A 27845-nucleotide genomic window follows, 5' to 3' on the forward strand; every position below is an offset into this window, starting at 1 on the left:
CAAAACCTATACCTGTTGCACCTAATTCCTGATAAAATTAAATTCATGATCGAAAATTACGAATGATAAGCTAACATATATTTGCCTACAGTTTTGGGGATGAGTGGCCTTAACTGACCGATTTCAGCCATTAATGGCCGAATTCGTGGCCGTTTTGGGGAAGGAGAGTTGCAGCTAGGTGGTATTTTGGGGCGGATTAGGGCCGCAGGAAAAGGAGGGGGAGGGTACAGGTGGGTCGGGAAAGGGAGGGGGAGGGGATGCGCCGACTGCAACATTGGGTGAAGGTGGCAGTGGTGGGGCTGTGGTTGGTCGGGTAGATTTAGGTTTTTTTTATGTATTTTTGTTTTTTTTTTTTTTGTTTTTTGTCAATAAATAAGCAACATGTGGCTTTATGGCCCCACTTAACAGATTCTTGGACGGAATCAATTAAGTGCTGGTAAAATCAAATTTGTTAAAAAAAATTTGGTGTTAATAATTTTTTTTTTTTTTTTTTTGGGTGTTAAAAACCATTTTCGGATTTTTTTTTTTTTCTGCTGTTAAAATCCAAAATTTCCGATAAGTTATGACTATGTCAATTATTCTCGGACGAAAGGAGTATATGTAATTGAATAATATACTCATGTAAGTTTGCTAAAATTGTGTTGAATTTTACTTTCAAATTCTAAAACATGAAAACATGTGCTTTATGGGTTTTGGCGGGGCATTTTGGTTCTTTGGGTCCAATTTGAGGTTAAAATTGATAAAAATTGATCATACATTGCTCGTAATTCGTTTTTCCTACTATAAAAATACCACAATTGCGTAAAACACATAAAACGAGGTATTTTCGATCACTTTTTATCAATTCTGACCTCAGATTGGGTCCAAAGTGACGAAATGCCCCCTTAAACCCCTAAAAAACATGTTTTAGGCACGAAAATCCAAGCACTTTTTTTAAAACCGTGAGATTTAACAATTTTATTTTTATGGTAGGTGTCCTAGGTGGTAAAAACAATTTTTAGAATTTTTTTTCAGTTGTAAAATAAAAGTTTTAGAGGTTTTAGAGGTGAAAAACAATTTTGTGTTTTTTTGTTGTTAAAAGTCAAAAAGATCCTAAAATTTTCTATTAAGAATTAAACATATTCACGATTAATTGTACATTGACAAGCATGAAAATCAGCATAGTGCAAGTAAAAGAAAAAAGGAAATCCATTGTATAAATGCAACCCAAATAGCATAAGTTAGTACCCTTAGCACAATAATTATTGTTTCATTTGTTTTAACTTTGACTATATGGTATGTTACGCATAAATTATACTTCCTCCGTTTCTTTTAGTTGACATGTTTCTTTAGTCACATTTGTCAATGCACAACTTTAACCATTCATATCTTTAATTACCAATAAGCAAAAATTATAAAAAGTTGATATTTTGAAAATATATATCGTGACGAATCTAAAAAGATCCCACATGACTATATTTTTCATTACGTATAAAGCACAAAACACGGTCAAAGGGGAGTGTGTAAATAGTGCTAAAATCAAAACGTGTCAACTAAAAAAAAACTGAGGTATTATTAATTAACTAATAAATTTGTACACAAACTTGCTCTCAAAATTGATGCTTCAAATCAAAATGCAAAAAATAACATATACACCACAATTATGAACAATAATAACATCATACATTAAGCTTCAATCTCACTTGGGACTCTAGTTAGATAAAGAGGTAATTTATTGAAGCTCATTTGTAGATCCCCTTCTAGCTTGATTTGCTCCTCTGATTCTGTGATCTTCAGAAACTAAAGTAATGTAACTTATGATTCCAAGGGCAATACCGACAAATGACAATGCAGCTGCTGCACCAAATACTCCATGGTTTACCTTGAAGCAACTTCGGTAAAAACTACCAATACTTGATGATGCATCAGTGAACGATATACTCCCTCCGTTCTAAAATAAGTTCGATCATTTAGAACAAGGCACATAAAATGTGCATTCCATAATGTCCCTTTTCCAATTATTACTAACATTATAGTTGCACTTAATGATGATTAAGGAAGACAATTACAACTCATTTGTTTCAGTATTGGTAAAATGAACGAATTTATATGTAATTTATAAAGAAGGTTTGATTACAATGTCCAATTGTCTATGTAATTATATCTACGCCTAATTTTATATAAATCACATATTCACAAATAATCACGGATAATATCATAAGTCATAAGTGTTTTATATATCCACTAATTATTTATTTATCCACTATTATTGCTTATCAAATGAATTGAAGTGATGTAAAAAAAACATATACATGCAAACATGCTTATATAATTAGAAAGAGAGGGAATAAAAAACCTTAGAGATCCGTATTCCATAATGTGTAGCTCCAGCATAAAGGAATAAGATAATTGCTGGTATACATGTCAACCTGCGGTACAAATTTCTCAATTTAATAACAGAAATTATAATTGATTTGCTTTCAATTTCATAGTCAACACATTACATGTAACTAGGGGTGAGCAAAAATTCAGGGTACCCTGATTTGGAACCGGAACCTGTTCGGAACCGCAGGTTCCAAACCCGGAACCTGTTGATCAGGTTCCGGTTCCGGGTAATAAAATTAGGAACCTGTTGCAACAGGTTCCGGTTCCAGGTAATAAAATTTTGGACCTAGAACCTGTAGGGTACCCTGTTAGTACATGTTTCCTATAGGGTACATGAAACCGGAACCTATATGATATTAAATATTCTAGACAATTAGTGTTGGTTTGTTATATTTGAAGTAGTTTACTAAAGTTGTAAACTTTTATTGTGAACATCCATTTTTAAAAATATAGATTTGTCACAATTTATCAAGTAACTATTAAGCTTACTTTGAAAGACAGGGTACCCTGTTTAGGAACCGGAACCTGCAGGTTCCGGTTCCGGTTCCGGTTCCCAATTCTTAGGAACCTGTTGCAACAGGTTCCGGTTCCGGTTCCTATTTTTAAGAACCTGTTGCAAAAGGTTCCGGTTCCGGGTACCGATATTTTTACAGGGTACCCTGCTACGCTCACCCCTACATGTAACAGGCATTAGTCATACTCATTAATTGATGTACTTGTTAATGGTAAAGCATATGTTGAAAAATAATTAGAGAACAAGATGCAAAATAACATAATGTGTTTGCGTTTATAAGCTTGCAAGCTTTTTTTTTTTTTTTTTTTACATAAGTTCGTTTCGATTTCCTGATTAGAAAAAAATAAGTTTGTAGGTTTTCTACTGCCTCTGTTTCTAACAAATAATACCCATTTATTGTAAATAATAAGAAACATACGTAGTATAATGATAATTTTTAAACATACAACTATTTATTGCAGCATGACTTCTATTTTGGGAGTGGTGATTAGTAGAATATAATTTATTAAAATCAATCAATGTCGTATATAAAAATAAAGGTTAATTGATGAGGTTTGTGAATAGAGTAAGGCCTTGTTTGGTAAATGGCTTTTCATTGGCTTTTTGATTGGCTTTTGGCTTTTGGCTTTTTCATTTGGTCAAACATCCAAAATTCGTGTTTGGTAAATGGCTTTTTCAGCTAGCTGAAAAGCTGGCTTTTAAGCCAAAATGAAAAAGCTACTTGGAGTAGCTTTTGGCTTTTGGCTTTCTAAGTTACTAATAACATTCAACAGCCAATTTTACCAAACATGTTTACAGACTAATAAAAAGTCAAACAGCCAACAAAAAAGCCAATACAAACAGCCAGTCAAACCAGCTAATCAAACCAGCCGACAGCCAACAGCCAACAGCCAACAGCCAATTGCCAAACAAGGCCTAAATCTTTGAAACATGACTCTACTTTGCAAAATCATGATTATTCAAAACGTTAAATGTCAATCAAAAAATCTCGATGATTAGATGAATAGCGAATTTATCTCTCTTTGTTACCAGTAGTATTTATGGTTTCATTTTCTATCAACTTCCTATATACTCCCTCCGTTACGAATTACTCGCAACATTTGCCATTTTGGGGTGTTACACATTACTCGCAACAAATAAATTTTTTTCCTTATAAAGTAACTTTTTGAGGGTAAAAAGACAGATTTGCCCTTACTTTTTTTTTTTGTTTGATTAAGTATGTGTTAAACACATTGTTAAGTTTGGTAATCAAACTTATTTATTCATCATCAACACTAACAATTCCCACCAAAAACATCTCTTCCTCTTCTTATTTCATCAACCAACTTTCTGATTTCAACCACCCAAATTCAATGTTCTTCATTGAATTCTCCTCGATCATGCTGCTCCCTCTTCCCTTCTTCTGGAGATTTCTCCAGTCTTCACTCATAAACCCTAGATCTACTCTTCACCCTTGTTTTCTCTCTCCTCTACGCGCTCTATTCTCTCTCTTCTCTTCCTTCTCTGAAACCCTAAAAAATCTGAGTTCCCAATTTCTGGAAAATGACTGGGAAAAAACGTGAACTTGAGTCCCTCAAATCCAAGGAGAAGGATGATGCGAGCACCCTCTACGCTGTTAGACGGGGAGATGGGAAGTTAAGGCCTGTGCGACGTTGCTCCATGATGTTCGCAAGGTACAAGACTGGGAAAATAGGGGCGAAGTTGGCTCCCAACTCAAGTTCTGACGAGGACGATGCTGTGGTTGTGGATCCACCCCCAACGGTGGTTCTTGTGGTGGTGACTGAACCAGATCTGCCTGGATCTGGGGCTGTTACTGAAGCTGCGCCTGCTGTGGTGACTGAACCCCCAAAAGAAGCCGCTGTGGAGAAGGAGGCTACTCTAGTGGAGGTTGATGGTGGCCCTTCCTCTCCTAGGGGTCAAAAACAGTCCAGATCTGTGTTCAAGCCTGACTATTCTGACTGGGATCCTGCTTACCTGGCTTATCTTAGGGATAAATACCCTAATGACTTCCCCCCTAATCTTTGAAGAGCAGCGTAACTATTTCTATACCCTAATTGCTTTATTTTGTGTTTGAATTTGGTTATGCTGTTGTTTCATTTGGATGAGTTCCTGAAATTTTGATTTTGTTGAATTAATTTGGGTGGTTGTTTGTTTTGAGTCCCTGAATTATGGTTACCAACTTGTTTCTGGTGTTGTTTGACTGTTGTTGTTACTGTATTTGCTATTGATTGTGGTGATGGTTTGTATGGATGATGGTCATTGATATGACCACTCTGCATCAGGGTATTCTTATGGTTTGTGATGTATTCTACTGATGATGGTCATTGTTTGTTTGGTTTTGGTTTTGGACCCTCAACTGTGGCTTGATTCCCTATGTTGTGTGTGTGACCTTTTCTGGAGTAGTTCACTGATGTTATTGGTGTGTGAGTGAGCCTTTCACTGAAGTTGAGTGAGGCAGTGAGTCCCTTTGGTGTTTGGTTGTTTGGTAATTTGAGTCCCCCACTGATGTTGTGGCTAAATGTCCTTTGTTGATCCAGATGATGAAGGGACTCACATTATGGCACCCCCTAACATAGGATGCTCCAACAATTTCTCTTTGAAGTTGTTGTAGAGGTGCCTTGTTAGTGTGGGGTGCATGTAGAAAAAAAAACCCCTCTGATGGATTTGTGTTTTTAATTGAACTTGCATTTAGAATGGTTTGATTTCATTTCACAAAAAATTTTCTTCTTTACAACTGTTCAAGCCCATTTACACTTGTATGCCATGACTGCCTAAGGACACTACCTAGTTTCATTCACAAAATACACCTAACCATCACTAAAACAAACAAAAAACTAGTTTTACTTCTAATGGTTATGTGTGGCAGTCCATGACCTTGTCAACCTTCTTCTGTGTGTCTTGATTCTTCAAAAAATTGTGAGCTGCATCTTCCTTTACAAAAAATTGTTTGCTTGCACCATTGTCAGTCTGCATCTACTTCCATGTCTTGTGTATCTGGTTGAGGCCCTGTAGTAGGAACAAAAAGAGTGTTCAGGTAGTTGACACTCTGAGCAATGAGTTCCTTGTTGACCTTAAGTATGTCTTGTAAGGTACCTTCCCTTTGCTGTCTTGCCTTAGACATATGTGGTGGGTTAAAATTATTACCTCCTTGCTTTTCAAGCACCTTTATCATGCATGACTGGAGAGTAATCCATGTGTATCTGTTGAGGGTAGGATCAAAAACCTCAAATGCTTCTGCCACCTTCTCAATTAGTTCATCCAAATTTTTAGGGAAGGACTGATATTGGATTGATTGAATCACCTTAAACAAACCAAGGTCTAACACATTCAAATCAGGGGATTGGGCAGGTTGGAAAACAAATTGAATGTTGAAACCATTTGCTTGTGTTGCTGCTTGAAATTCTGCATCATTAGGGACCTGATGTGGCCTAGCATTGTCCCACTGTATGACAATGTTCTTGCTTAGTTGTTCTGGCCATTGTGCATGAATAGTGGGAATAATCTTGTTCAAAATCATTTCCCTTATAGCATCCCTGTTCACACTTTCGATTGCTTTTGTTTCCATAGTCCCTGCCTCTCTGTTCTTGCTTCTTTTCTTGGCCAACTCTTGCCTTACAAAAGGGAAAAGCCCATACTTACCTGAATGCAAGAGAGTCCCATCCTCTCCATACAATGGCTTGCCTATCATTCCCATGAACATTGTCTTTAACTTGAACCTTTTTGATTGCTGAGCTCTGTATGGTACCTCTTCATTAGGTGTAAGGTAAAAGGTCCTAGTCTCTGGGTTTAGGTAAAACCACTTCTCATCAATGTGGATGTAATATTGCAAATCCATAAATGATGGATCTCCCTCACTTGGAACAGGCTCTATATGCTGCAGCACCCATTTCAACCTAGCTATTTTATGGTTGTCTGTTAAGGCTGGGTGATTGCTTGCTGTGACAGCCCTTAGTCTTCCCTTCTTCTTTAACCTGTGTATCAGTACATGATTAACATTGAGGGCTGCACCATAGCTTCTGTTTGTGGTTCTCTTATACAGAGGCACAGACATAAGCCATTCATCTGAGTACTCTTTGGGCTTTGGCCCTGTTGTGCCTAATTTTTTGCTCCTCACATCTAAAACATCCCCCTGTTGAATGTGTTTTTTGATTTCTTGGAACCACCTTGTTGTGGTAGATCTGTGAACACCATGCTTTCTTGCCAATGCTGAAAGAACTCCTCTTGGAAGTGAGTCCCCTTCCATATTAAGCATGATATCATCCACTATACTCCTCTTTTCATGGATGTTTAACTCTCTGCTCTGTCTACCATGGTTTGGTTGTTCATGTTGCCCATCTGGTTCTGCCTTTGTATCTGAGTCATCTGACTCTGTTGATTCCCTTTGATGCTGGTCTGATGACTCAGTTGAGTCTGACATTGAAGTGTTGCTGTATGCTCCATCATGCATGTCTGTGTGATGCATTTCTTCTGTGTTGTGCTCCATTAACAGTTGATTGATGTTGTAAAATTCATCAAATGCCTCTTCCATGAGTCCCATTTTTTTTTTCAGATGAAGAGGTGATGAAGTGGAGGTGTCTTGCTTTTTTTTGGGAGCTTTCAATGGAGCCTGATCCTGTACAGAAGAACTGCTGCAACTAACCCAGCATTTAGGATTTAGGACTAATTTCTGATTATGATGGTTTTTGTTTAAGTATGCAAACAATGGCACCTGATCTTTTTTTGGGTCTGTAATTAAACAACTTGATGATGATTTCCCTCCCCCCCCCCCCCACACCCTTTTGTTTTCTGAACAATTATGGAACTGAAATGGTCTTTTTATAAGGCCTTTTGTGAATGAAAAAGGTGTAGTGGGAAAAATTAAATGGTTGTTTGAATTTTGTTCAAATTTTTGTGAAAAGTTTGGAGGGAAAAAAAAAAGAGGCAAAAAATTTGCCCCTCAAAACTGCCAGCCACGCAAGAAAGGAGGGAAGAGAGAGAAAAAAAAAGGGAAAAAGTAACATGGGTCACCCACTTTTTTTGGGACCACTACTTTTCCCTCCCTTTTTAATTGTCCTAATTGCATACCCCTCTCTTCTAATCTCCCCCCTTAAAAGTTTTGCCTAGGAGTCCGCAATCCCCCTGTTTGTTGCGAGTAATTCGTAACGGAGGGAGTATATGAAAGATTAGAAATGCATACCAACAGCAGACAAAAGCAAGAATTGCTAATGCTCTTGAAGTAGAGGATGAATTAGTTGCTCTGCCACAACCACAATCAGCTGAAATGCTAATTAAAATTAGTGCCACTATTAGGCAAATTATTGCAGCAACTATCATATAAAACATTGGACTTCGAAAGTATAGGCATTCATGCACTACACATAAATCGTTTGTACATCTGAAGTAAAGCAGACGAATCTGGCAAAAAAAAATAAATTCAAAATAATACACGTATTAAGGAAAAAAGATTATTGTTAATTGCTCGTTATTAATAGATAAAATCCAATCTCCGAAGCTAGATCACTTAAATGATCCAATCTCTAGTATTTTCATTTCAAAGTACCCTAATTTAACTAGGATAATCCAAGTGTGTACCTGATTTTTAAAAGGCAAGACCGCGAAAGTAAGACCCACACCCGTTGATATCAACCCTAAAATTCCAACAATTATGCTAGCCACAATAATTTTGCCATTCATCCTTGATTCCTCTCTCTTTAGTTTCAACGCAGGTTGCAATGGATCATAGGATATGTTTTAAGGTAAATTTTATAATTTATTGAGAAAGATGGTTATGGTTCACAATTCATTAACATTAAAGATTAAAGACAGCTTATTAAACGTAATGTATTATTATTAATTCCAAAACACAGTTGTGAAATATTCTATGATTCTATCCATATACTAATAACTAATAAGTTCTCCATTATACTAGTTTGACTTCGTAATACTTTAATGTTTAAAATTTTTTAACACCATATAACACTGTAAGTAACATAGAAAAATAGCCATTTTAAATTATTTTTTGCATTATTGCCTGAACATATTTTGACTAATTTGATTGAGAAATCTTAATTTTACGAAGGAAAGGCTAAGTTGATTGTTTCTTGGTCTATCAAACCAATTTGGAGAGAAATAGTAGGTATAATTTGTACATACTCCCTTCATTCTCAAATAATTCATGTTATGGAGAGACATTTTGTACATTTTTTTTTTTTTACTCTGGCACTCTGGATATTATGTCTACACCACAGATTTTTTTTTTATTTTTTTGAAAATTTTACAAATACCAAAACTATGGGTTTTCAAGTTTTCAGCACTATCCAAGTGGCTTGCGGTAATCAAAATGGGTCAATCCATATCCGTCGTCACCAACTCATTTGGTATGCTCCTATTAGACTAGGCTCTGTTCTCAATAACTAAGCTGAACTGAACTTATTAGAGCTGAACTGAACTTATTAGAGCTGAACTGAACTGAATATTTTATGAGAGAAGAAAATTAGGAGCTGAACTGAACTGAACTTATCTTATTAGAGCTGAATTGAACTAAATTGAAAATAATCTGATGAGAACAGGGCCTAAGATGAACACAAAAAAAAAAGCGGTCTTCAGCTTGAAATTTTAACATGAAAACAGATTCCTGGCCTTCTCTACACTCTTTCAACCTCTTGGTTGGCAAACTCTCACATTTGCGGGTTCTTGCAACCCACTTTCAATAAGTCTACAGCAAGATCTTATCAAAGATGATTTGTTATATCGTACGGAGAGATTACAATTTGATTAGATTGGTATAATAAATTGAAAAAATTACTTTAAATAATTCAACCTTTGTCCCATTCTCCCAAAATAAATCAATCTTTGGATTATTCCAAAATAATCCAATCTTTTACCCCCATTTTCTCATATCATACCCAAATGACCTGCTACCTAAGCAACAGGTCAAATTTTTTTATTTCTTTTTTTTTTTTTGACCACATTATACCAAAAACAACCACCACGTACACCTTTGGCCACCATTAATAGCATCTACAACCTACACCCACTGACCGGCAGCAGTCACACGCATCACGCAATGACCAGCTCATCACCACCGTCGCTTCCACCATCCTCACCCACCAAAACATAAGAACATCACAAACCTCAGCTTACCACCATCAAAACTCCCACCATCCACAACGAACAATGAACAATCACCCCACACCCATCAAAATTTGTCAACACCACCCTTACCACGGACCACCACCAACACGAACCCCAAACGACCCTTAAATTTTAAACCCCAAACTTACCTTTCAAACTTTCAATTATGGTTTTATTTAGTTAAATTTAACAATAAAAACTCTAGATCTAGAGCTTTCAAACCTCACACTTTTGAGCTTTAATGGTGGTGAAGAATTGGAAAAAAAAAAAAAAAAAAGACAAAGCGGCGATAAAGAGAAGGGGCACGTGAGGTAAGAGGCGGCGTAGATTTGGCAGTTGTACTTTGGAAGGAGGAGAAGAGTGTGAGGGCAATTTTGACAACGATGGTGGTGCGGGAGGAGAGAGAAACACGCGGTGTTTAAAGGGGATTCCGCTGGGTTTGTGGTGGGGGTGACGGAAATGGAGGTGGATGGGGATTTGGGGTCAGATTCATGGTGGTTGTTGTGGGTTATAGTGATGTTGTTGATGGGTAAGTAGGAGGGGAGGTAAGGTGGTAGTGAAGGAGGAAGGAGGTGGTCATGGAGAAAGAGAGAGGAGAGAGAAAGAAGTGGGGTGATTTTTTTTTAAAGAAAAATGGTAAATTAAAAACCAAACCAATAAGAAAATGACACATAGGCAAGATGACCGGTTATACCGACTTGGTGACATAATGGGTTTGATATGGGAAAATGGGGGTAAAAGGTTGGATTATTATGGAATAATCCAAAGGTTGGTTTATTTTGGGAGAATGAGGTAAAGATTGGATTATTTAAAGTAATTTTTCCTAATAAATTAAGACTTTACACTATAGTTTAGGTAAAGAGAAAAATACATAGTCCGTGCATCAAAATTAAAAGGCATACAACGAGCATTCACAGTAACAATTGATACACCCAATAAGGTTCATTGTCTCATTTGTCTGTCTTTGAATGATGAGCTCAATTCTGAAATTAGGTCACTGAAGCTTGAAATGGTGAAATAATAGACCTTCATAGATCAATTCGTTAATGAGCTAAAGTCACAAAGTAGCAAGTAATATTACAAGGAGCTTAAGTAGGACCGAGCAGATTTTAAAAAATAAATAAATAAATTTGTAAACATAAAGCTTGTGAAAAAAAAAAAAAAAAAAAAATTCAGTAGTTGAGGTGAAACTGGTTTGACAATAAGGCAAACTGCTTAAGTGCTCAGTGTGCAGCATAGATGACATTATGGTTAGTGGGCATGGAAATCGGAAAGAGAAAACTCTAGTAAAAGAGAGCCACCATGGAAAAATCAGAGAGGAAATTATGCAAGGCCAGCGATTATAACTTCTCAGAACCATTAAAAACAGTGAGGGCATGATTTGATCTACTAATCCATACTTATAGACAGCAATCAAGATCTTCTGGCCAAACGTATCCAAAGGGCTAAAGGAGGTAGTCTATACAAGTTTTCTTGTTTGTTTACTATATGACGGTACATAATTGACATCAAATATACATTAACTGATACCAATCCTCAGAACAGTTGAATGTCGATGATGCAGTAGTTAAACTCATAACTAAGGGGGACAAAGATAATGTTTAAGACATTAATCTTCCCACATAAAGTGAAACTTGCCTAAAGGAAAGCTAGGTAAGACTTGTAGAACTTAGTGAACTTACCAAAATCTTTCTAATATTTTTGTCAACCTGTAAGGCCTTGTTTGGTTGCAATGGTAAATAACTCCCACAATAATTTACAATTCATGAGAAGTTATTTCACTAATGCAATTCTTAGGAAGTTAATCTAACTTGTTTGGTAGAATTAGGGAAATTAGGATTCATGGGAATTTTGAATGACCTAGGGGGACCTAGGTAATTCAGTTCCTACATTATGTGGGAACTTCAAATTCCCATGAAATTCCAACTTCTTCCAAAATTTGCACTTTTTTGGTTAACCAAACAACTCACCACTTTTGCATTTCCTAGGAATTTTGAGTGTCAGTGGGAAATAAGTGTAACCAAACAACACCTAAATTTTCACTTCAACAGCCAGGGGAATTTGGAACATCACTGTCAAAATTTGTCCTGCTTTCTGCAGATTAATGGAAATTCCCTTCTCATTTTCTTCAAGATTTCAAAAGTATCAAGCATTGAAAACTCAAACAAATAGATATCAGATGATTCAGAGCTGTAGCTAATAACAAAAGGCAAGAACAAAGTTGATCTATTGGGAGAAGCATTGACAGGATGCAGCCATCCACTGTGTATCGTAAACTCCAACAAATAGATATCAGATCTGTAGCTAATAACAAAAGGCAAGAACAAAAATTCATCTATTGGGAGTAGAATCGACAGGATGCAGCCATCCACTGTGCAATGCGTACATGACAAAATGCAGGCACCAGCCATCATAAAGTAAATCAAAATGATGGGCTCGTTCTATACTGTTAATGACAGTTAGACAAATTAAAGACCTTTTCTAAGTGGCAAACAAGTAGTAGTTGTAATACTTGAAAGCAATAGAAGACACGTTTAATGCCTCTAACTACAGCATTTAACAAGTTGCCCATAATTTCAATCAGTAAACAGAAACCAAATTTAAATAGAGTATCAAACATGAGGAGACAATACTGCATTTCAAAAATCTCTAGTACCAATAACTCAGCAAAATGAGGTCTTACCAAGGATATCTTGAAAGTCCACTCAATTATTGCCAGGAAACTCAACCTACAAGAGTACAAGTCCAAGTTCTGAAGGCTTTATCGGTTGCCTTAAGCGATAATTGTACAGATAGTAATGAAGCTTTCCATCTCCCGGCCCAAATTTCAGCTCCTTGACAAATGATTCATTCTCCATAACATCCAAGGCATTAAAAACATCATAGTCCTTTGACTTTGCAATGATAAGAGCATCATTCATCAACTGAAGCAGCGGGGTTTTTGTAGCCACGTTGTAGTAAGAGTAGGCAGCCTTCAGAGTTGAGTAATTTGGGTTGCCAAGAATAGTAGAAGGGAGAGTGTAAAAGCTGCAGAAATCAGTGATCTCATGAGTCAAGGGACTTTCAACAACATAACCATCAACTACATTTTCTTTGGGAAGAAGCCAATGCTCAACATCATCTTCATCAAAGTCAGTAGCCACAACAAACTGGCTCAAATAACCCCTCAAAAGCCGGGTAACAGCAGGAACATCACGAAGCTCCATCTTCCTGAAACCAGGTGTAACTGTTGAATCGGGTAGCTTATAAAGCCTTATGGTACGGCTCATTGTCATTCTCGGGCCAAGCCTAGAGAATCCAACATCAATCAACTTCTTTGGGTTAAGAGACCTATGCCAATATTGACAGGTTGCTATGGGTGTTGGAATAACTACACCAGCAGTATAAGCAGCTTGCCATATATTTTCCAGATGAACCCTTCTAGTCACCTCCTTGATCATAACAGGTGCAAGCCTTTTCGACCTCAGCCTCTTATGCACACACAGGAAGTTAACCTCAGCCATGGTAACAACTTCATCACGAACCCGTATCCTAGCTGGAACACCCGTAATGAAAGCGACCAGCTTCTTTGACTTCGTTGCTCGCACACCAATATGCCAGCTCTTGAAGTGACCAGGTGGTCGAAGGGCCCACTGAAGGAACTCCTTAGAATAGTTGAACCTAAACATGTTTTCATCATCCTCAACATAGTTGTTAGTCAAAAGGTTGTAGACCTGACTGCACATATCATCGGTTTCCAAATCACAAGTAATCCACTCATAATCAGCAGGCAACTTATACGGCTCCTGCTTGACTTCAGACACTGCAGTAGGCTGCTCGATGGGTCCTTCGGGCAAGCTTGAATCTCCAATATCCTTGAATTGCCCAACAGGCTGGGTCTCCCAAAACTTGTGCCGGTTTTCAATAGCAAGGGACTCTTGAACCCTCCTAGTTATCGCCTCAATGCTATCTTCACCCGTCTTGCTTTCGGGGTTTTCATCAGGTTCTGGTTCTCTTTTCTCACTTGTTGGTGAATTATTATCTTCCATAATGACCAAATTCCTATATATATTAAAATACCCAAATCTATGAATCAAGAAAGAAAGGAAAAAAAAAACCCAACTTTTGGTCACTAACATAACAATCACTGAAAATATCAACACATTCAAATTCGCATTCAATCAATGACAACAAAATTAATAAATCGAAATGAAAGTAATCAACAAAATAATCATCGACCCAGAAATGTTTATGATTCACTCTAGATTAATCAAGAGCAGGTAAATTTAGTCGATTTATGGATGGATTCGATCCGATTACAAAAAACCCTAGAATAGTTTTAGATCGAAATTAACATGGATAAATTACAGATTGAATTGAAACCCTGAAATGGGTAAGATAATCATACAATTGAGGAAATTAGTAAAATGGATTGAAGAGAGAGAATTACAAACCTCCGTCAATGGCAGGAGTGAATGATTGCAGCGGCGACCGAGAGAGTAAGAAATAGAGTGAGAACGAGAATATTGAACTATCCAAGTTTCTACTTTTACTTTTCTTGAGTACTTTTTTTTTTCCCTTTTTTTTTTTTTTTATTTGGCAAATAAGAATTTTTTTTTTTTGACAAAGCAAATAAGAATTTGAGATCCATTCTATCCAAAGAAATAATTTTTTATACGTAGTAACTTATTTTTTTTTTTTATAAAAAAATTGAGTTATTAATCTTTTTCCGTTGGAATATGTGGCAAATGAGCCCCATAACCTAAGATTTAAGTGCAAAATTGCCCCCTAAGTACTAATAACAGCAAATTAACCCCACTACGGCCCCGTTCTCTACCTTATTTTTGCTGAATTGAAATTATTTTTACTGAAACAAAATTATATTTGCTGAACTTAAATTATTTTTACTGAACTTAAATTAATTTTACTGAAATGAAATTATTTTTACGGAACTGAAATTATTTTTACTAATTTTCTATTATAATTCTTCTTTAAGAAAACTTATTTTTACTGAACTAAATTATTTTTACTGAACTGAAATTAATTTTACTAAATTGAACTTATTTTTACTGAACTGAAATTATTTTTACTTAATATTATTTTTTTAAGGTGAAGAGAACAGGGCCTACTTTTTAAATCGTGTAATTTAACTCCTATCAGATATTTTCCGGTGACATTTAATCTAAATACATTATACAAACCGGAAAAACACTACTATGTATTTTTTTTTCCCCAAATAAATAGTATACGTATATTTATACTAATATAGTTCATGACACCTGTATCCCATTATTCCCATCTTACCTACTTTTGGTCTTCATCTTCATCAATTCTACGAACACAACTTTCTCCCTATACCCACTATTTCCCATTTTTTTTCTCTCTCCTTCCAATGGAAAATTATCTTCAAATCTAAGTGCAAATTAAAGTAGCTAATTTAATGAGAGGAATAATTGGGTTGTTAACGAATTCTATTAGTAGTCAATATTCACTACCACCTTCTACCTTAGCTTTCAAAGAATTTCTGTAGAACTTCTAGCACTATCCTATCGCCATAGCCATTGTCCACCGGAGCTCCAACCAACATATAGCGCAGCTAGGGACTACAATTGCAAAGTTATTGGTTCTTTTTCATCAAACTCAATATTTAAAGGTAATACTCATCTGTCAATTTATAAAGTTGTTAATCAAGTTCATAGATCTTATTTTGAATGTTGTAAGTTTATTTGTTAATTGATTCATACAATTTCATGTCTAAAACTTGATTGAAGCATTAAATTAGAATATGGATGATTAATTATCAGTAATTTTTTTGGGTATATATGGAAAACTTCCCATTTAAAATTAAGTTTTCCCAATTACATATTATCTTGTATCTTGATGTGTTTCTACAGGTACAATTTAAAATTTGGTTTTAATCATGGTTTATATCATGAGAGAGAAATCAAAGTTACCTGTAGAGGAAGCCATGGAAGAGAGTTAAGATGTTTTGGAGAGCGTTGTGCTTGAACGTGGTGCTGCTGTTCATGTAGTTTACTTTTTTTTTATGTATTTTTTAATTTCATTATAGAGTTATTGTATATAAGTTATAAATAACGTACTTCAAATATACAAGGGTTGTATATCAATGGTATAAGGATAGTATAATGGTAAAATTATAGTGGTATTCCGGCGAAATTAAAATTTTCAGATTATATATGGCCTGAATATACAATTTATGGGCTAATTACATGTTTTCTAAAGGTGCAGAGCTGATTTGCTTCAATTAATTCTAAAGGGGTTGATTTGCACTTAAGTCTTAGGTTATGGGGTTCATTTGTTACAAACGCCTTTTGCCGTTACTAAGAGTACACTAGTCGAGGTGTCAAGTCAAGTCGAGGTTCGAGCATGGCTCGAGCTCAAGTAATTTGTATTTGATCTTTGTTCATTAAGACTTTAGTTAGTTTAAGCTCGGTTTGAACTCATTTGTTTACGATTTGAACTCATAAGTAAAACCATTTTTTTTATAAGCTTAGATTAAGCTTTATTACAAATGCTCTTTGCAAAATGTTGACTCTAATTATTTTAAATTTATAGATTATAGAAGGCAATAACTAGCATAAAAACAATTCTAATTAGCTAGTTGTAAATATGAACAAAAAAAAAAAAACAAAAAAAAAACCCTTTATTTTTACAGTGTAACCACTTCTCTTAACTAATAGTATACCTTGATTTTTTATTTTTGATTTTTGATTTTTTTTTTTGTACAAAAATTTCTCACTCCTTGATAATTGAAAATATTGATGAACAACATTGTATGCTATCGAATGTGCACAGATATATCGAGTACGAATAGTTGTTAGTCATGTTACTCCAAAGTCAATAATGTAGATTTGATTTGATTTTAAATATTGGATATCATCGTAAATATAGGATTTACAGATTTATACCAAAAAAATGAGTTAAACTAGAAATAATTTAAGGTAAACCGTCTAAATATTGGACTGATTTTCAACTTAGCCTAATTCAAAATCCTATAAAAATTGGTTTTGGATCCAATTGAATTATGGTTTAAAATTTAAAAATAATAATCAATTCCTCCAACAAAAACGATATAAAATTAACCCTTTCTAATATGATTTGGGTTTCGGACCAACTTTTTTGATTTGACTAGAATTCTAAATTTTGGTCGTGGGCTTAAGCAATTTAAACAAAATCAGACCGGATTAGAACTAGACAAGGATGGTCCAATAGCCAAAATCATATTGCTTGATTTATTATTATTATTATTATTATTATTATTATTATTAGGGAAAAGTTAACGAACGTCCTAGGGGCATTGAATAAGCTACCTAAAAGAAGAAAGATTAAATTAAAATGAACATTAATTATACCGAACAACGCGTGACTTTGTCATGCTTTCTTAAATTAATACCACTTTAGGTATTTTAAATGCTTATCCAACGTCCGGGGGCGTTCGTTAGCAAGATCCTTATCTATCTATCTATATATATACTAAAGTAGCAATCGCTGACGTCATCTTTCCCCCAAACCTGTACACTTGTCGACTTATTATGAAAAAATTTCCCGCCCAAAATTGTATGGCTTATTTTAGAAAAAAATAAAATAAAATTATCATGTGATAGTTTAGATACATTGTACCTAAATAAATCATTTAAAGTTATGACAGTAAACTATTATTTTCTAAAATAATGGGATTTGAATTGTAATAGTTGTTTTTGTATTTATCCCAAGTTACTCTGGATTTTACATAAATCAATAATTTAAATTAATAAAAATAAATTGACTACTATTTTCCTAAATTGACTACTATTTTCCTAAAAGGTAGGGATATTAATGGATAGTTGTTTTGCTACTTCGAATTCATATTAATGATTAATCATATTGAATTTTTTTTATTTTTTTTTTACTTTTTTTTTGAAATATTGCTTGGATTGCTTCTTAATACAAGAATTTTGATTTTTTTTTTCAAATTAGAATATTTTCTTAATACAAAAATTTTGTTTGTGTGTGTGTGTGTTTTTTTTTTTTTAAATCGTCAACCTTAATATATTTTGACATACTATTGTTGTTGATGATACTTTTTTTTTTTTCATTCAAAGATTGATAAATTGAACTTTGTAATATTTCTCTGTATTTGATAATTTGGGTGTTGTTTTATTTAATTTTAAGTTGGCCACTGCAGGTCAATTATATTAAAAGTGTTGATTGTATTATTAGTAATATATCACTTATCAACATATGCTTATAATTTTATCTATGGCAAAAATGTGAAAATATTAAAGTAAAATTAACATTAATTACCCGATTGATGTGTGATTTTGTCATTCATTACAAACTTAATACGGAGTACTATTTTAAGTAATATATTAATTACTACCTCCGTCCCCGAAAAAACGACCCATTTGGCCTAATTTTAGTCCCAAAAAGAATGACCCATTTGCATTAAAACACTCGCCAATTTGCAACAATATTTGTGCAAAATTAGCTTCCCCATATAAAAATTTGATTTTCTATGTAATTTTGTTACTTTCTCTCTCTATTTTTTTACAAATCCCATGCAAATTTATAATTTCAATATACTTTTACTTCTTTTTATTTAACTTTCTTAATACCCGCGTAATCAACCCAAATGGGTCGTTCTTTTGGGGATGGAGGGAGTAGTTAACTAACGCCTCACTCGAGAAGATTATTTGTATATGCGACTTCAACACTACAATTTTATTTGTTAAAACCGTGCATCACACGGATCTAATTTTGTTGTATTATTATTATTTTTTCCAATTTCCATAATTAGGAGGCCGTTCATAATTGCATATTGCTTTATTAGAGGGGTTTAGGGTTTTTCATTCATTATTTGTGGAAACTTACAAATATTGGGTCTCGCTCATACTCCAAACTACCTATCATTTTCGCTCATTCGCCAGAAAATTGCTATTGATCTTTGATTCAACGACTGTTGATTTTCTTTGGTAAGTAAAGTAATCAACAAATCTGAAATCCAAGTTACGATTTCCCAAACAAATAATATGTATAATTTGAGAAATCGATTTTTAGGTCTTTTATCTTTCATATTTTGAATTTATGATTGTCGAAATCAATTTCAAGTTTTCAAACGATAATCTAATTGAATTTCAGCTAGTTTTGTTGAAAACTGGAAATTTTGAAGAATTAATGTAGCATTTTCAATTTATTTGTACGCTGATTGCTAATCTCCGTTGAATTTTATCTTTAAGAACTGCGGAAATTAGGTTAATTTCGGTTGAAAGTTGGAAAAAATATTGTATTTTCAATTTCTTTGCATGCTAATTGTTAATTTCGGTTGAATTTTATCTTTAAGAACTGCGGAAATCAGGTTAATTTGTTGATGATTTGAGATTTTTTTTTCCAGACTCCGAGTTGATTATTTGAGACGAGCTAATGGAAGTTGATTCAAAGATGCATGATTCAGCTTCTGAAGATGCCTCGGCAACGGCGTCTTCTTCAACTGAAAAGGTATAAATTTAGCCGTGTTGTATGTGAAAAACTACTACTTATGATTATTGCACATTTGTAAAGAAGATGTTGATTGAAATGTAAATTGTAGGGCAAGGAAAATGATGAAATGATGCAGTCACTGGAGAAACTGCAGATTGATGAGTCATCGTCGTCCGAATTCAAGAGAAAGCCTGTTGTTATTATTGTTGTTGGAATGGCAGGTCAGTAATCAGCTCACTTACATATTGAGGAACAATTAGTTATTTATCACAATTCATTTTTGTTGCTTTTGCACGAACCGGTTGTAGTTATAAGATTTATAACCATATTTTAGGATGGATGTTAGTTTTGATTGATCTTAGTATGTTATTGTGTAATGCTTGCAATATGGTTGAGCTTAGTTTTGATTTGAATGTGACTAGGAAGTGGAAAGACGACATTTATGCGTCAACTGGTTCAACATACACATACTTCAAACCGTCGTGGTTATGTGATTAATCTCGATCCAGCTGTTATGACCCTTCCATTTGGGGCAAATATCGATATAAGAGACACTGTCAAGTACAAGGAAGTTATGAAGCAGTTCAACTTAGGTCCTAATGGAGGAATTTTAACTTCACTGAATCTGTTTGCTACCAAGTTTGATGAGGTAAAGCTTAAAAACACTCTTGTTAGTCTTGTAAAAATTTATAGATTTTGCTGTGATGTATTTCATTGTTAAGGATGACCAACTTGAGGAACAAGAATAGTGAGATGCATCTTTTATTGTCATTGTGAATTGTGATATAAACTATTGCTGTTATCATTTTTCAAATTAAGTGACTATGTGATTATCTGTTGCTAGTTGAATTTTTAATACATCAAAAGTATATAGATTAGAAACAAGCTGATAATCAATCATACCATAAAATCTTATTTTCTTCTGAAAAGATTATGTGTGCCTTGCTCCTAAACCTCTTCGGCTCGTAGTATAAAGCTTGTTGAAGGTTTATGAAACTTTGTATTTCGTCAGAAGGAACCTGTTGTCTGTTAAATTACTTGAAATGTAAGCTTCCTGCTGTAGGCCCAGCAATGATAATATTAAAGCTATTGAACAGGGTAGAGATTTAAGAAAATTAACTATTCCTTTCATTCACATTTTAAATGGAATCCCTAACTTAGAAGTATTATTCTTTAAATTTGGATTATCATGGACTAAATTGAAATAGCTTATCAGCCTTCTCTATCCTCCTTATTCATTTTGAAGTACTCCGTAGTACACAGCTTATGTGTCTCAGATTAAGGAACAGTTGCTAACAACCTCCTTTGTAAGGCTACATGCATCCAATTCCTTTATCCTGTTCTGAGCGAGAAGTTCTTTACTTAGAAGGCATTGTGGCAATGTAGGCAGTAAGCCTGATTGATGCGCAGGGTAGCCCACTGATCAAAATGAGAGGATCAAGTTAAGAGGGTTCTTGTTGGACAACGTCAATATTAGCCAAATGACAGCTTAACAATTTTGGCATTAATGTCTTCCTATTTCATCTTTTCTCAAATCTCCTTTAATGGAAGATATTGATGCTCGAGAAGGTATATTGAAACCTAGTTCACTTGCTGAGTCTTTTTGCATCATCACTTTTTTAGTTCTCTTTCTTCCCTATAGTGGCCCATAACCCACATGGTCCAAATTGTCCAGCCTATTAACATGAGTAATCAACTATTAACCTGCTCCAACCCAACCAATAGCTAGACTTTATACTTTCTAGTAATGTTAATGCTTCTGTGGTCCTTTATCTAGGAATTGCCTTTTAGAATCTATTAAGACTACCCATCTCTCATTCTCTTGCATTCATTTAAACTTTTGATGAGTAGTATTTATTTTGAAATTTTTAAATGCTACCTTTACAATCCTCCTTGATGCCAATTGTTGAAATATAAATACAATTATGAGTATACTTCTAAATAGATGTTAGTCCATATTAGACCTTCAAAATCCAGCCAACCATAATATCTCCCCCCTCTCTCCTCACCCCTCCACGCACACACCCCACTTTACTCATTGTTTTTCATGCGAGATTGCCACATTACATGACGGTATTTTGTTGCCCCATGTTTGTATTTTAAAATTTTGTCTTGTAGTTCATCCTAATGAAGGGTGTCTAATTCAATTTCCAGGTTATTTCAGTGGTTGAGCGTAGAGCTGATCAGCTTGATTATGTGCTGGTGGACACACCTGGGCAGATTGAGATATTTACTTGGTCTGCCTCTGGAGCCATAATTACAGAAGCCTTTGCATCTACTTTTCCTACTGTGATTGCTTATGTAGTTGACACCCCTCGCTCTTCAAACCCAACCACATTCATGAGTAATATGCTATACGCTTGTAGCATTCTTTACAAGACACGGCTGCCTCTCATATTGGCATTTAACAAGACAGATGTAGCTCAACACCAGTTTGCTTTGGAGGTAGGTTTTATTTAGGAGTTCTATAATTACTTATCTGTGAGACATTTACTTTTATGCATGTAACTCTGATGCATATTTTGTGTTCATCTTTTTCATAATATGCATCACATCCAAGAAAAATGCAACTTCTCAACTATGCTTGATATTGATGGTGTGTTTCTGAAGAAAATTGTTTTTGATCTGCTTAAAATGTCTATCTAAATTGCCTCTGTGGGATTGGGAGCTGAAGGGCATCTCTTTGAATATTTGATTTTTTTACCTTCTTGCTTTTCTCTATATTCATTGTTCTTTTCTTTGCTGCTTGAAACTCTGAATATCCATGTTTGTTGTCATGAATTGATTTTTTTGGAAAATTTTATCCCTGTATTCCTGCTGGCAATTGGCATTCAATACCTTGCCTTAAAAGGTACTTGGTGTGAAACTTGAAGTCTAAAGGTTAATTGTCTCTCTTTTTCTTTTTCTTTTTTTTTTTTTTGTGTTGTTGTATAAAATGGTGTCAGTTCCTTTTACTACCACCCATTTACCAGGTCTTTTGAATCTCATTTTTTACTCCTCAAGTATGGTTGGAACTTGGAAGGCCAAAAGTCCTAGGAAACTTGGGTATTAACTTGGGTTTTTATGTTGAATGCATGCCTGGAGAGACTTAAGTCCACTCAACACTAATGTTTATTTGAAGCAGAGAGCTAATAGAGTAATAGGAGTTGATATTTAATGTGTGTTAGGTTAGTAGTGGCAAGAGGTCTGGGTGCCTTTTGTTTTCATTATTATTTTTCTTAACTTTCTGTGAAAGAGACTGTTTACCATTATGGACATCAGTTGGGTGTTTTCATGATCCCTTTACGAAGTATTTGCTGCCTTGCTGGCTTTTTTTTTTTGGAAGGCATTAGAGGAGTAAAGCTTTACTTGCTGGCTGCTTGCAAAACTATTCCTAAGAAAATGTGGATGAGATGTAGTAATTTTTTGACTTGGAAATTGGAATCTATGTGGGATAGTGTTTCTCCCCTTCTTGCTGAGTTTTTCTTTAGGATTGCTTACTGATCTAACTTTTATCGATGATGTACAGCACAATTTGCATGGCATGGTAATTTTTGGCTTGAGCTTTTTCTTTTTCTTTTTATTTTCTTTTCTTTTTTTTTTTTTTTTTTTTTTTTGGGGAAAATCTCTGGTACTCCCAATGTTGTATACTTGTATTGCTCCTTGTAGTTGTGTGACAGTGTATATTCTTAATCTAACAATATCTGATTAGAAGTTTCAAGTCAATAGTCACGGTATTACACTATTTTTGATATCACTGTGGTATCTTAGTGGACTTTTTATTTATTTATAGTCTACTTTCAAAAAAATAAAAACTGCTTTTTGTCTGTCCAACAAATGACAATGTATAGCAACTCCATGCTAATTGCGTTAAATTTCTTGGCTGATAAACTTTAGCTGAATACAGGTAGTAGTATTATCATTTTCAGTCAAGGCGGCACTGCCATTGGTGACCAGCGGTTTGACATTACAGTTAGTTTAGTCTCATTTTTCCTCAACCCCTTTTTGATAAGTAGGAATAGCCTTATGTATTCATGTGGTAAACTTGGGAAGAACAAAGAGAGATGACTAACTTGTTGAAGCCTGATAATTCGCCTCATGAATGATTTTTTTATTTTTAATTTAGTAGCAGCTTCTGTCATCAGGTATAATTTTTGATGATCAATTGTTAAGGTTATATATTTACCAGAATGGGTATAATCTTTGATTATTTCCTTATTTTCTACCAATCTACCATTATAGCATTAGTACAATTCTTCACTGTAGGGACTTCTTTGATTTGTGTTTTATGCTTTTCTTTTGGACATTCACTTTTCCCAATCTACTTGCTCCAATTTTCATTTGGGGTGTCCCAAATTACTATCCCTCTTGCAGTCTTGCTCTATTCTCCTACTTGCAATTAAACAATGGAGCAAGTAATTTGGGGTGGAGGGAGTGTAATCTAGCTTCTTCCAAATGTTATGAGACTTGTTCTTGCAAATTGGCCATTCTTGGGTTATCATAGTGCTTTGCATTTACTCATGTGACTGTTTTCTGTAGTATTCAGTAATTATGACTTGCATGAGCTTACCTCGTGGTGATACTCAATAACACTTTAAATTTGGATCAAAATTTTCCATTATCATAGATGTGAATATGTGATGATGTTATTATGATCCTAGAATTCTATTTTTCAACTTTGATCCTTGCTTTCTGTTAGTGAACTGATTAGTCCTTTTGCTGCAGTGGATGGAAGATTTTGAGGTATTTCATGCAGCCCTTGAGTCAGATGAGTCTTACACTTCAACCTTGACTCGAAGCCTATCTCTTGTACTTGATGAATTTTATAAAAATCTAAGATCAGCTGGAGTTTCTGCACTTACTGGTGCTGGGATGAATGAGTTCTTCAAGGCTGTTGATGATAGTGCTAAAGAATTCATGGAGACTTACAAGTAACATAAACAGACAATTTTCATCCTCTTATAGAAAACTTTTGACTGCATAAATGTATTAATTGTGATGTTTTTTATAGGGCTGATCTTGATAAGAGGAAGGCAGAGAAGCAACGGTTGGAGGAAGATAGGCGGCGAGAGAACATGGAGAAGCTTAGGAGCGATATGCAGAAGACTAAAGGAGAAACCGTGGTTTTGAGCACTGGCATGAAGGACAAAGAGTCTGGCAGCAAGAGCATGCTGGAGGAGGATGAAGAAGAAGACGAAGATGAATATGAGAGGTCTAGCGAGGAGGAAGAAGCTATGATAGATGATGAAGATGAAGACGAAGAAACCGGGTTTTCTTTTTGACATAACTATGAGCCAGAAATCTCATTTTGCTAAAGGGGATGGGATCTGAGGGAGAGAGATGGTAGCTTTTCGGTCTTGCCGTGCCTATACGCTTTGCTCAAATACTCCTATACATTGTCTAATTTGTTGGGATTGATTAATAGCCCATTGTCTGTACATAAAGAATATCTGACACTGCTGGATTGCCGAAACTCTAATATCTCCATTATTTTGTAACTGAATGGAGTTAGCTATTGGACTATTGGAACTTGACCTAGTTCTATATCATCATGATGTTTACTTATACAGTCTAACATGCAGTGTTTAAAAACCAGTACCATCTTTTATCAGTAACTACCAATTCTCGCTAGTGCTAGTTCGAACTTTTATAATCAAAATCAATTCTGATACAAAATGACTTAAGAATTTTTATGATAATCAAGAACTTTTATAATCAAAATCAATTCTGATACAAAATGACTTAAGAATTTTTATGATAATCAATTCTTGATTACGTTTGCTTTATTATTCCGTCCAAATAACAAATACATCAATTTTTGAAGACATACATCAATTTGAGTTCACAAGATCACATAAATTGATAAAACACATAATGACGTTTTACACATTTATTGGCATTTGTGGTTTTGCTGTGGCAATAACAGACTCTTTTCCAACATTTGGAGCACCACCCTTCGGAATAATCTTCTCGTTAGAAATCAAGACTACGTAAGCGACAAGGCCAAGGGCGATGCTGATAATGCTCAATACCCCCGCCCCAATGAAGTAGCCGGACTTCGGAACGAGGCAGCCCTCGTCGAGAGTGTTGGTCGCATCTTCAAGGTACTTAGTGGTGTTGAGAATGGACGCATACATCAGCATTACAAATGCTCCAATGAAGACCAACCTGCATTCATGTTTTTAGTCTTCATATGAAATCATAATTTTTATGAATTAACATTATATTTCGAGGTCAATTAAATCAATCTAGTTAAATACTACATATATGGATGTTGTGTGATTTCAAAATATTAAATTTTATAGCATTATTTGTAATTAACATTTTGAATAGTCAAAATAATATTCTCTCTAATCCTATTTGTTTTTTTTCAATTTGATTTTTTTTTTTTTGTTATACATAAAATTCTAAACAGGAAGAACAAATTAGTCATATCAATACCAGTACATAAAAAATCGATTTGAGATGATTTATTTATAAACGGAGGGAGTACGACACGAATAATGATTAGTTAGTTACCAAGAGAAGATAAAGCAAATAAGAGCTGTTATGCCACTACAAGTTGAAGGGCAAGGATTTCGTCTGCAACAAAAACAGCCAGTTGCACTACTTATAAGTATTTGCTGAATCAAAAGAATTATTGAAGCAACTATTCCCAGTGCCACAGATGGACTCGTTGGATAAACACAAGCCCCGTAATCTTGTGTAAATAGTACTTGATCACCCTGCAATAATATACATTATATATACGAAGTACATTAATATGGAGTGCATAATACAAATAAAGTACGAGTATAAGTATTAACATAATGAATTTTATTGAAAAAACTAGATTATTACTTAAACTCAATCAAATTTACATAAGATATATTGTTATTATATATGTACGTAGAATAAAGTGATATTATATTTACGAGTATAAGTTTCAGATACTAAGTATGACCTATAAAATTCAGTCCATTGGTGTGAAAGTAAGAAGAAAAATGAAGTGAACATGTTTAATTTTATAATGAGTAATATTAAACGTTTAATTTCATAATGAGTAATATTTTACTTAAAATTATACTTCGTATTATATCAAATTACAAATTAGATATTAAGATGACATATATACACTATTGAAGACGGGAACACATATTACCTTAACTTTGGTAGCCTCGGCAACAAAGCCCATAACAACTGCTATTAAACCAAGAACACCAGCAATTACACATACTGCAATGTTCTTGCCTTCCATAACTTTCTTTCTTTTTCTTATAATCTTGCTCTTATGCTTTAATCGAGTAAGTTGAGAGAAAAGCTTAGGTTATAGTTTATACAACTATTTTCATATAAAGTAAGCTATATGCCTATATATAGCCAACAAATGTACTTGTACTGGCCTGGTATATAATATTTCTATAAAATCAGAACTTATTATTTTGTATGAAGTACGAGTAATATACTATAATAATAATGCTCAGTCAAGCCCTGCCTAGTTAAGCACTCCATACATACGACTATTGAACTGTCGATTGATTATGTCTGTAGCGATTATAATGAAACTACTTGATGTGTATTATTATTATTCTTTTCGTTTCATATTAATTTTCGTAGTCATAGTAAGAATACAAAATAGAAGGTTAAGAATTAACGATCGATATATTATGTAAATAAGGTTTTTAGAATAAATTTTTATTGTTGATACATAAATATTACATACCATTGTACATCTATAATATATACACACTTGTAAATACACTTTAAAATGGAATACAAAGATCCATAATGATATAGATTGAAAAAAGTGGGTGGTGGAGTATGTGAGAAACTAGACCTGGTTATTTAACGTGTCAAATCAGGATTAATGTAGGTCAATAAAAGACCAGGTTTTAATTGACAATTGCTTTTTAAATAGTGAAAAAGGGTCAGGTTAAAGTGGATTGCAATTCATCATTAAACGGGCAAGGAAAATTAAAAGGGATTAGGGAAAAAAAATAAAAAACAATTGTAATATTATATGAAACTATACATGTAATTTTCTTAACATAACTACTCCGTATATTTGTTTACAAAATCATTGAGCAATTATTTATTTATTTTAGCTCTTTATTATTAACCTTGTCCAATAATAACCCTTATTAAAGCAATGTTCAATAAAAAATCCTAATAAATTAATTATAACCCTACACTTATTATGCTACCCTGTCCAACAATTAGATCAAGGGGGTAATAACTGGACAAATAAATTTGCTTAATAAGGGAATTGACTCACAAAAGTCATGATATGAACAATGTTCTAGAACACCCTAATAAAGGAAGTAGGAAACTAAAATAAATAAAAACGAAAGGAGTATAATTTTAGAACATTAACTTATTAATAAATCTCAAAAAATACCTACAAAAGAAGATATTTGTCACTTGACAATGATTTCGTTCT

The 27845-nt window shown here is 34.3% G+C and overlaps 3 protein-coding genes, 1 long non-coding RNA gene and 1 pseudogene across 7 annotated transcripts; 2 read left to right on the forward strand and 3 right to left on the reverse strand.

Moving 5' to 3' along the window:
• Positions 1 to 5840: 5840 nt before the first annotated feature.
• On the reverse strand, positions 5841 to 7415 carry LOC145565463 (uncharacterized). The gene has a single exon (XM_081625457.1). The coding sequence runs from the start codon at positions 7413 to 7415 to the stop codon at positions 5841 to 5843; it is 1575 nt and encodes a 524-aa protein (XP_081481583.1).
• Positions 7416 to 12409: 4994 nt separating this feature from the next.
• On the reverse strand, positions 12410 to 14574 carry LOC145562609 (glycylpeptide N-tetradecanoyltransferase 1 pseudogene; annotated as a pseudogene). Its single transcript, XR_014094416.1, has 2 exons — positions 14425 to 14574; positions 12410 to 14032 (listed from the first exon to the last, which is right to left on the reverse strand). The product of XR_014094416.1 is annotated as a glycylpeptide N-tetradecanoyltransferase 1 pseudogene (transcript).
• A 706-nt stretch (positions 14575 to 15280) lies between these two features.
• LOC145564238 (uncharacterized) lies at positions 15281 to 16503 on the forward strand. Its single transcript, XR_014094776.1, has 2 exons — positions 15281 to 15623; positions 15865 to 16503. It is a non-coding gene; the product is annotated as an uncharacterized LOC145564238 (long non-coding RNA).
• A 2327-nt stretch (positions 16504 to 18830) lies between these two features.
• Positions 18831 to 24991, forward strand: LOC145564239 (GPN-loop GTPase QQT2-like). Of its 3 annotated transcripts, none has more exons than XM_081624565.1 (7): positions 18831 to 18942; positions 19362 to 19465; positions 19557 to 19668; positions 19870 to 20096; positions 21602 to 21892; positions 24152 to 24357; positions 24438 to 24991. In XM_081624565.1, the coding sequence occupies exons 2-7, from the start codon at positions 19391 to 19393 to the stop codon at positions 24706 to 24708; spliced, it is 1182 nt and encodes a 393-aa protein (XP_081480691.1). In that variant the 5' UTR covers positions 18831 to 18942; positions 19362 to 19390; the 3' UTR covers positions 24709 to 24991. The 3 variants fall into 3 exon arrangements, with proteins under 3 accessions (XP_081480691.1, XP_081480693.1, XP_081480692.1); XM_081624567.1 differs by having other exon boundaries at positions 18918 to 18942; positions 19409 to 19465; XM_081624566.1 differs by lacking the exon at positions 18831 to 18942 and adding an exon at positions 19204 to 19221.
• A 317-nt stretch (positions 24992 to 25308) lies between these two features.
• Positions 25309 to 26663, reverse strand: LOC145565464 (uncharacterized). Its single transcript, XM_081625458.1, has 3 exons — positions 26568 to 26663; positions 25946 to 26151; positions 25309 to 25594 (listed from the first exon to the last, which is right to left on the reverse strand). The coding sequence occupies exons 1-3, from the start codon at positions 26661 to 26663 to the stop codon at positions 25309 to 25311; spliced, it is 588 nt and encodes a 195-aa protein (XP_081481584.1).
• Positions 26664 to 27845: the final 1182 nt, after the last annotated feature.

Source organism: Chenopodium album, chromosome 10, assembly GCF_948465745.1.
Source record: "Chenopodium album chromosome 10, dcCheAlbu1.1, whole genome shotgun sequence".
NCBI lineage: Eukaryota > Viridiplantae > Streptophyta > Magnoliopsida > Caryophyllales > Amaranthaceae > Chenopodium > Chenopodium album.

What these genes read in the sequence shown, in the direction of transcription:
- LOC145565463 (XM_081625457.1), bottom strand. Translation starts at nt 7,415, where the DNA reads ATGGGACTCATGGAAGAGGCATTTGATGAATTTTACAACATCAATCAA.
- LOC145565464 (XM_081625458.1), bottom strand. Translation starts at nt 26,663, where the DNA reads ATGGAAGGCAAGAACATTGCAGTATGTGTAATTGCTGGTGTTCTTGGT. An exon ending in CCGAGGCTACCAAAGTTAAG is followed by an intron (nt 26,152 to 26,567) that starts GTAATATGTGTT and finishes ATATTATTGCAG; the next exon opens with GGTGATCAAGTACTATTTAC. An exon ending in ATTTGCTTTATCTTCTCTTG is followed by an intron (nt 25,595 to 25,945) that starts GTAACTAACTAA and finishes ACATGAATGCAG; the next exon opens with GTTGGTCTTCATTGGAGCAT.
- LOC145564239 (XM_081624565.1), top strand. Translation starts at nt 19,391, where the DNA reads ATGGAAGTTGATTCAAAGATGCATGATTCAGCTTCTGAAGATGCCTCG. An exon ending in CGTCTTCTTCAACTGAAAAG is followed by an intron (nt 19,466 to 19,556) that starts GTATAAATTTAG and finishes TGTAAATTGTAG; the next exon opens with GGCAAGGAAAATGATGAAAT. An exon ending in TATTGTTGTTGGAATGGCAG is followed by an intron (nt 19,669 to 19,869) that starts GTCAGTAATCAG and finishes GAATGTGACTAG; the next exon opens with GAAGTGGAAAGACGACATTT.